General features: G+C 41.9%; 1 protein-coding gene across 18 annotated transcripts in view; it reads right to left on the bottom strand.

The window, feature by feature from the left end:
* KIAA1217 (KIAA1217 ortholog) overlaps positions 1 to 9,278 on the bottom strand; it is a 586,069-nt gene that overhangs the window by 25,228 nt on the left and 551,563 nt on the right. For all 18 annotated transcript variants that reach the window (XM_069086314.1, XM_069086315.1, XM_069086298.1 and 15 more), the window contains one exon: positions 7,223 to 7,398. In XM_069086314.1, coding sequence (XP_068942415.1) covers positions 7,223 to 7,398 — 176 coding nt within the window. The remainder of the gene's footprint in view (positions 1 to 7,222; positions 7,399 to 9,278) is intronic.

Below are 9,278 nucleotides of genomic sequence, written 5' to 3'. Positions count from 1 at the left end.
AAGAGAGAGACAGAGAGAGAGACAGAGAGAGAGAGACAGAGAGAGAGAGAGAGACAGAGAGAGAGAGAGAGACAGAGAGACAGAGACAGAGAGACACAGAGAGACAGAGTGTGTGTGTGTGTGTGTGTGTGTGTGTGTGGTGTGGTGTGGTATCCACCACTTAACCCAGTGGCTTTCTATAGCATTCACTGCTTGTAAAGGAGAACTGTCAGGAAAAGGCTAGCAATGAGGAATGGGAGTGGGATGGGAGAAGGGAAAGGAAAGGAAGGGAAAGGGGAAAGGGATGGGGGAGGGAAAGGAAAAGAGAAGGGCAAAGGATAAGGGGAAGGGGAAGAAGAAAGGGGAAGGAAGGGGAAAGCGAGGCAAGGGAACAAACTATGAGGAGGGGCCCTGGAAGCTTTTAGAAGACAAGACTCCTCTCCATAGCCTCCTGACAAGCTCCATCTGGAAAAAGGTGACACACAGAGGTGCTTGTTTTCCTTGTTGCCCAAGTCTTTGTCAGCAGGGTCATCAGATCGAATACCAGGGCCTTGGCACGTGGCCTGGCATAATATTTACTGATTCATCAAGTTGAAGGGCAAAAATTTTTAGGGCTGGCTCTGACACTCAACTGGGCAGTTAGGTGACACACTGGATAGAGTGCCAGGTCTGAAGTCAGAAAGACTCATCTTCATGAATTCAAATCTGGCCTCAGACACTTAGGAGCTGTGTGACCCTGGGTAAGTCACTTAACCCTATTTGTCTTAGTTTCCTCATCTGTCAAATGAGCTAGAGGAGGAAATGGCAAACCATTCCAGTATTTCTGCCAAGAAAACCCCAAAACAGGGTCATGAAGAATGGGATATGACCAAAACCAATTAAATAACAATAACTGATGATCATTAGTCAGGTGAATGCGGGCACATCACTTGATTTCTCTGAATTTCAGTTTCTGTAAGTGTAAAATGGGTATAATGTTTGTTATTGTGAGAAAAGGACTTTGTAGACCTCAAGCCACCATAGAAATGGTAGCTGTTGTTAGGATAAAGGGTCCATCATGATGGTACCTTTTCTTATTCCTTCAAATTTTTATGACTACCCCAAAATGCTCAATGAAGAATTGGGAGATAGAAATTCTAGAACAAAGTAGAAGGCCTCACTCTTGCTCCAAAGGCATTTTAAAAATAAAGGATCCGTCCTGTGACTACATCAACAATCCCATACTTCAAGGAAGGAGAGAAAATATGTGAGAATTCATTTTTCTTTCCCCCTTTTTGTTTTTAAATGATTGCCCAATGCAGCTCTGAACCCCTGAGCTGAAGAGATCTGTCAGCCCTAGCCTACCCAGTAGCTGGGATTTCAGGTATACACTAACATGTCCAGTGTGGCTATTTCCTTTTTTTAAAAAATTTATTTATTTCCTTTTAGTTTACAGCATTCAGCTCCACAATCCCTTAAGTTTCAAATTTTCTCCCCTTCCCTCTCCTTCCCTCTTACCCCCTCCCTCTCCCATGGTGGCATGCAATTCAATATAGGTTCTACAAATCCAGTGCGGCTATTTCTAAGGAAGTATGTGGCAATCCTTCCTTCCTGCCTCTCCTGTAGCTTCTTCCCTTGCCTTGCTTCCTCCTACTTGCATTTTAGATTTATCTGCCTCCCAGGTCTAGGAACTTTTACTTTACAAAAATTTTCCATCTCAGATCCAAATGTAATTGTGTTAAAGACTTATTGGTGGCAGGCATCTCAAAACTGGCTGGCAGAGTTGTGACTCTGAATTTGATGGTGTGTGAATTAACCTACAAATCCAGATGTCCTCCAATTTGCAATTAATTTTCAAAGGAGTTGTCATTTGACCCTCAGTCTGCCTCCGGCTGGAGCCTGACACTAATCACTTCTTGCCTACATGCCTCCTGGGTCTCATAACCTCTGCTCACTAAAGGCCAATCACCTTCCCAGTTGGCCTTTTTCTGTCGAAGTTGTTGTCGATGGATCATCCGGAAATGCACTGCAATTTTCTCATGCCCCAAAGTGCCACTTTTTAATATAGCGTGTACTGGTTACAAATAAGGCATTAACGTTTCTTGAAAAAAAAAAATTTATAAAAAGAGCCCTGGGAACCCAGAAATGAAGTTTTGAAATGCCTTTGCCAGGGTTTAGGATAGTCATTCTGGCAAACCTGCCCACTACTGATTGCTCAAGGATGCTGGGGCTCCCTTATTGCTAGCTGGTTACTATGGATTCCTATTCTGAGATATTTAATAAGCAGTTTCCATCAAATCCCTCATTTCTTAGTGAGAAGGAACATATCTGGCATCACGTAAAAAGCGGTGAACTTGACGTAAACATATTCATTTCCTGCTACTATGAACGAGCTGTGTGACCTTGGGAGAACCATTTTGGTATCTGGGCCTCTGCTGCTTCATCTGTAAAATGAGAGGGTTGAACTAGGAGTATGCCCTCAAAAGCCACTACCAGCTCTGGCGTTCCCTGAGTCTAAGTCTTAAAATACTGTTGGGCCCTCCGGTCTTTAAGGAGACAGATAGCTGGTGCAGTTGACTCGGAGTTAGGAGGACTTGAGTTTGGATTTTGCCTCAGATACTCCCTAGCTGAGCCATCCTGGGTCAGTCACATAATCTCTCTGTGCTTCAATTTCCTCATCACTAAAGTGGGGAAAATAATAGGACCTACCTCACATGGTTGTCATAAGGATTGAATGATTTTGTAAAGTCTTCTGCAAACCATAAAGTATTAAGTAATTGTTAGATATTACTATTATCACTATTATTATTTGCTCCTATGATAGGTTAGCACGGAATAGATGTAGAAGAAAGATCAGAATTTAAATACTGACACTGATATTCATTAGCTCTGTGACCATTGTAAAATGATTTTATCTCTATGGGCCTCAGTTTCCTTGTCTGTAAAATGAAAGGGTCAGATTAGATGGCCTCTCATGACCATTCCAGCTCTGGATCTATAATCTAAAGATCCTAAGTCACTTCGCCTCAATTTCCTCATCTGTAAATTGGGGGGTTGGGGGCAGAAGCCCCTCTGTCCCCCTCCCAGCTCTGAATCCACAATCGTATGATTCTCATTTAAAATGGTGATCCACAGGAACGTCTGACCTCCCTACCTCACAAGATGATTGTGAGGACACTCAGTAAGACTTACAGATTTGGCTTCTTGCTCTTGATTTGGAGGCTGGCTGGGTTGGGAAGTAACAGAACTTCACTGGCTGATGGAAGCCTTCTGACAGATCACTTTCATGCAGCAACCAAACTCTTGCTGAGGTTCTGCTCTCTGGCACCTACGTGTCCTTGAACAAATTACTTAACTTTTGTGGGCCACTTTGTTGTTGTTTAGCTGTTTCAGTCTCCTATGACTCTCTGTGATCCCATTTGGGGTTTTCTTGGCAAAAACACTGGAGTTGCAGGCAGCTAGGTGGCCCCGGGAGTCAGGAGGATCTGAGTTCAAATCCAGCCTGAGACACCTGATGTTTAACTAGCTATGTGACTTTGAGCAAGTCACTTAAACCCAACTACCTTGCCTTCCTCTCTCCAAAAAAAAATATTGGAGTAGCCTGTCATTTCCTTTTCTAGTTCATTTTATAGATAAGGAAAGAGAGGCAGGGTTAAAGGAACTTGCCCAGGGTCACACAGTTAATAATGTCTGAGTCTAGATTTGAACTCAGGAAGATGAGTCTTCCTGCCTCTAGGCCCGGCACTCTATCCACTGGGCCACCTAGCTGCCCCTTTGGGTCTCTTACGTCATCTGGAAAAGGGGGTGGACAAGAGGACCTCTAAGATACCTTTCATCTCTAAATCCCATGAGCTTAAGGATGTTTTTGAATTGAATTCAACTGTCTAGTGGGAAGATGAGCCTGACTAATCAATCACCCAATTAGTAAATACCTGTAAATTTATGAAGTCCCTGCTATGGGCCAGCGGCCAGGCTCTGTGCTGGGGACACGTATACAGATAAGTAAGGCAGTCTTCACCTTTAAGGGCGGACATTTGAATGGGGGTGGGAAGGAAGACAATAGGTAAGGAGGGCTAGAAAGAGGGGGCAGGGAACTGCCACATGACTTTGGGGATGGTGGCTGGAAGGCAGCAGCCAATACCAAAATGGCATTCAATGAGTTCCCCCAAAAGGCCTAGAACTGTCCCCAGGATGTGCTCCCAGTTAATCAGGCCTTGAAGTGAGCCCCTAGGTCTGGGGCATTGGAGTCATATCTCTCCTAACTTCAGTTTACAGGTGTTTATTAAGAAACTACACATCAGGCATTGTGTTAGGAATTAAAGAATACAGAGACAAAAGCAAACCAATCTCTGTCCTCAAGTAGCTTATACTCTATTGGAGAGAAACAACACCTAAGTAGAAAATTAAATATAAGATATGTACAAAATAATATCCAGGAGACAACTGCAGGGTGTGTGTGAGATCATCACAGGCTTCCTATAGAAGGTGGGGGCTTAAGCTAACCTTGGAAGAAAGACAGGGATTTGGTGAAGTACCCCTGAGGGGGAAGTGCATTTTAGGGACAGATTAGAGCTCCTTTGAAGGGAAAAAGGCAGAATATAAAATCTCATGGACTGGAACAAAGCAAACAGGGCAGCTTGGCCATAAAGCAGAGTGCATGGAATAGAATGATATACAGTAACTCTGGACAGGGAGGCTGGAGCCAGGCTGAGAAAACCCTTATAAGGCAAACAGGAGAGGTTAGATTTTATCAAGAAGGAGCCAAAGGAGTTTCTTGATCAGAGGAATTACATAGTTGGACCTGAGGTTTAGGAATAGCAAATTTTTAGCTCCATGGGGTATGGATTAGAGAAGGGGCAGACCAGAGGTAGAGGAATGGAACAGACTGTTATTGCCAAGGCACAGGTGAGGGGTCATGTGGGCCTGAATGAAGGCAGTGGTCATGTGAGTGGAGACAGGGGGATGGAGAAAGGATATATTCATTAGCCAAAGTTTAGGGATGGGAGATAAGACATTTCATAATTATTCATTTTCTTAGGAGGCCAGTATTGTGGCCTCTCTAAGTAATTTTATTTTAAAATTTTTGTTCACTTATTTTAAGTTGTGTTTGACTTCTCCTGACCTCATTTGGGGTTTTCTTGGCAAAGACACTGGAGTGGTTTGACATTTTCTTCTCCAGCTCATTTTGCAGATGAGGAAACTGAGGCAAAGACAGTTTAGGTGACTTGTCCAAGGTCACACAGCTAGTAAGTGACTGAGGCCAGATTTGAAGTCAGTGCATTCCACATTCCATGTATATTGTCCCACCTCTCTACATAGAGTAGGACAATATTTAGGAGTCATCTTTAAATAATTTGTCACAATGGAGGAATAAGCAAAATCACTCCTGTTCATTTCCAAATTTTGAAGCTATTTTTGAGGCAAAAAAAACAAAGTACAGTTTTGAAAAAATTCTTCTTTGATAAAATTTCTCTGATGAAGCATGTTGCGTTTGTGACCATGATGAAGTGATGAGCGGAGCCATAACTAGGATCAGGTGATTGGACCTTTTGCCCAGGCTGCTGAAATTTAGTGGACACAAAAATTTAGTTTAAACATCAATCCCTTCTCCCACTAAACTGAATTTGCTGTAATAATTTATTGAATTATTTTTTACATAATTAATTCCAATTTTGATTTAAGGTTTTACAGTTTATCCTGGGTGACAAGCTATGGATCTGATCTCAAGGCCACATTCTGAAGGGTTTGAATTCTTTTTTTTTTTTTTAAAGCAATCGGGGTTAAGTAACTTGCTCAAGGTTACACGGCTAGTTATTTCTGGGTCTGGTGCTAAGTATCTGAGCCTGGATTTGATCCCCAGGTCATCCCGACACTGGAGCCGGTGCTCTTACTCACTGAGCCACCTGGCCGCCCCTAAGAAATTGGGGTTAAGTAACTTGCTCAAGGTTACACGGCCAGGTGTTTCTGGGTGGGTGCTAAGATTTGATCCCCAGGTCATCCCAACACTGGAACCCGTGCTCTTACTTGCTGTGTTACCTGGCCGCCCCGGAAGGTTTTGAATTCTTAAAAAAAACAAAAACAAAAACAAAAAACCAACAACAACCCCAAAACTTGTTTAAAACTTAGAATACCCTTATTACCTGTTCACAAAGGCACACAAATACTACATCAATTTTAGGGGCTATATAATTTTATATAGGGGCTATATAATTCAGTGGCATTCTATGAAAACTTGGATGAATAATTTTAATTCATTAAAAATAATTCCAATTTTTATCTTCTCTTTGGTCTGTCCCTTGGAGGAAAATTCTCATTTTATCCAAATATGGTAGCCTGGTACCAAAAGAAATTTGAAATATCAATCAAACAAAGACTAGGTGATAGAGTCCACAAAGAATAGTGGCTATGAGGATCATTGGAAAGCAATTCTCTTAAAATCCCAAATTATGGGAATCACATTCCCCAGGAAATGGCAGAAATACAGCTTGCGTAAGGCTGGAAGCACCCAGAAAAATGACTCTTCATTAAAACATAAGGTGCAATAGCTCTCTGATAAATAGCCTTGTATAGCCTCCCATAAATTAACATAAAAGATGTATTTCTTCTACTGACTAGGCATAATAAACCAGTGCTAAATTTCAATAGTGTGACCTGAGAATTGCTTTCAATGAAGACCACCGATAAAACTCTTAACATTCAAAGGAGTGCCTTTCCTCACTTTGGATCAGACATTGTTTAAATTGTTTTTCTGGGGATTTTATTATGGAGATATGTTTAATACTATCTCATCTAGACTTGGTCTTTAATTACATTAATTATTAATATCACATTTACCATACATATAGCTTTACTATTTGCTCCTTTTAATTGAGTGTGGAGTTGAACTCTGGTAAAATATCTGCCAATGGCAAGAGTTTTTCAAAATGATCTATGCTGACTACCATATTATACTGAATACTGGAAACATTTTCCCATCAAATTGGTTTAGATAAAATCTGACCTTGCCCAAAATGCCTTCTTTTTCCCCTAAGATTCTTATATGTTAGATCCTTTAAAAGGGATCTCAGTTTAGTGGTAGAGACAACATATCAATCAATTAAGCAGGCAAAGAATCCAAAACTACTTGGTGCCCAAAAGCTTCCTTCAGCAGGACACCAAACAAGCAGCATCTGTATTCAGGAAGTGTTTCCCATTTGGAAGATGCAACTTTTCTATGGCCAAAAGGCTATACCTTTATTTAACCCCCAACCATGCCAACACTCACCATAATTTCTTGACTATTCTTTCCTCTTCGTGAAGGTACTTCTGCCTCTCTTGCTCCACCAGGTGGCGCTGCCGCTGCACGGGATCCTCAAGCCTCTTCAGGGTCTCAATCACTTTGCCATTGATTTCCTGCTCAGCCTTCTTCATCATTGCCCTCAGCAACTCCTGATTTTGCAGCTGTTTCACAAAAGAAATCAAGTTCAATTTTCCCTGCCTAGCTAACATCTCTGGCAACTGAAAGCTTTGCAAGTGCTCAGGAGTAGATTTGGATAAACACGCCTGCAGCTGATGATTTCGTATCTGGGTCTGAGTAGAGGCTGCGGACCCTCTTACCCAATGGAGCTCAAATGCAGCCCATTATAACCAGTCATTTTTCAATATACACACACACACATGTTCAACACATGCACAGTACACATATACCTACATACATATTCCTTTCAAAGATCTCTTGTTTTAGGGGAGCACCTGGCTACACACACACAACATGTATGTGCCTATATGCACAGTGCAATGCACACACATGTGTGTATTGAACGTATATATACACGTGTTATACATAGATAGGTGTGTATGTATAAAAACATAAATGCACATATCACTATTCATACATGTTTAATGAATATAGTATTTAGTTCACTGAGGAGGAGAATATACATTCTAAGATCACTGCAATTTCGCGTGTGAGTTTCAGAAGGAAATTGACTATACTCTGTCTAGCCCTCACATGCCTCTACCATTTGGAAGATACTGAACACCTTCCCTGCTGACTGCATCATATCCAAAGTATAGAAAATGTCACTGATACCTTTCTGGTCGCTGCTACGGAATAGCTCAAATTGAGGAGAAGCCATTTCTCCTGTTTCCCCAGCTCGAGGCACACGCTCACCAATATGTGAAGCAACAATTAGTGATTATCATCATTATCAGCCTTTGGGAGCGAAAGGTTTCTAAAACTGCTTATGAATTAAGTGATATCACAGTATCTTCACACAGACTACTCATACAGAATTCTATCCATACGATTTTGTGACTAGCTTCTCCTTGGACCCCCCACAGTTAATAGAGATCCACACGCTTCTAGTTGCCAAGACTTGTGGATTCTACCTCGACAATATTTCTTAAATCTGCCTCCATTCTCTCTACTCATCCAGCTAGACGCCTGGTTCAGGCCATCGTTACTTCCCTCCTGAACTACTGCAATAGTTTCCTCACTGGTTTCCCTGCACTCAGCCTCTACCCTCTCCTACCCTCAAACCTTCCAATCCATCCTCTACAGAGCTGTCAAATTTACTCCTGAGATCATGTTTCTCTCTTGCTCTAAAATCTTCACTTGCTCCCCATTGCTTGTAGGGTTGACTACAAACCTCCCCTGTTTGGTATTTAAAGCTGTTTCTGTGAGTCTCCTGCCTATTTTGCTGTTCCTATCTTGACACTTGACACTCTCTACATTTTGGCCAAACTGTCCTCTCTGCTGCCCTTCCTCAAACAAGATTATCTCCTTTTCACATGCTTTTGCACAGGCCATGCTGGGAATGCACACTTTTCTTGCCTCTAACTCTCAGAATCCTAAAGAGTGAGTGCCTCCTACACAAGACCTTTCCCGACCCCCAGATTTTGGTGCCTCACCCCCCAAATTATCTTGTATATACTGTGTGTGTATGCAAACATGCCATTTCTCTGACAGATTGTAAGCTTCTCACTTTTTGCCTTTGTATTCCCAGAACCTACTACAATGACTGGTACATGGAAGTCTTTTGATAGCCAGCATACTGGCTGGCTGATTAGTTAGTAGGTTCCAAACAGAAACCCTGAATTGAACCCCTACCCATTAAGCTTCAAGCTGACAGCATTCCATTTCCAGGACCCAAGTTTCAGCCATACCTGGCCACTTGCATGGCATTCTCTAATTTGTGGATGTGTCCATACTTCGTGTCTGCCATGTGCCCTTATGATTTTTGACAGCTCATCCATCAAGTCAAATCATTTACTCTGCCTCCAAAACAATCATTATAGTCTACCTGTCTAATGTTTCCCTGAAATTTCAATTAACAGTT

Source organism: Petaurus breviceps, unplaced genomic scaffold (assembly GCF_028583685.1).
Source record: "Petaurus breviceps papuanus isolate PSGF00001 unplaced genomic scaffold, PetGlider_PUasm1.0 178, whole genome shotgun sequence".
Taxonomy (NCBI): Eukaryota; Metazoa; Chordata; class Mammalia; order Diprotodontia; family Petauridae; genus Petaurus; species Petaurus breviceps.
Note: the sequence above shows the minus strand (reverse complement) of the source record. Positions and strands in the feature narration are given on the sequence as shown.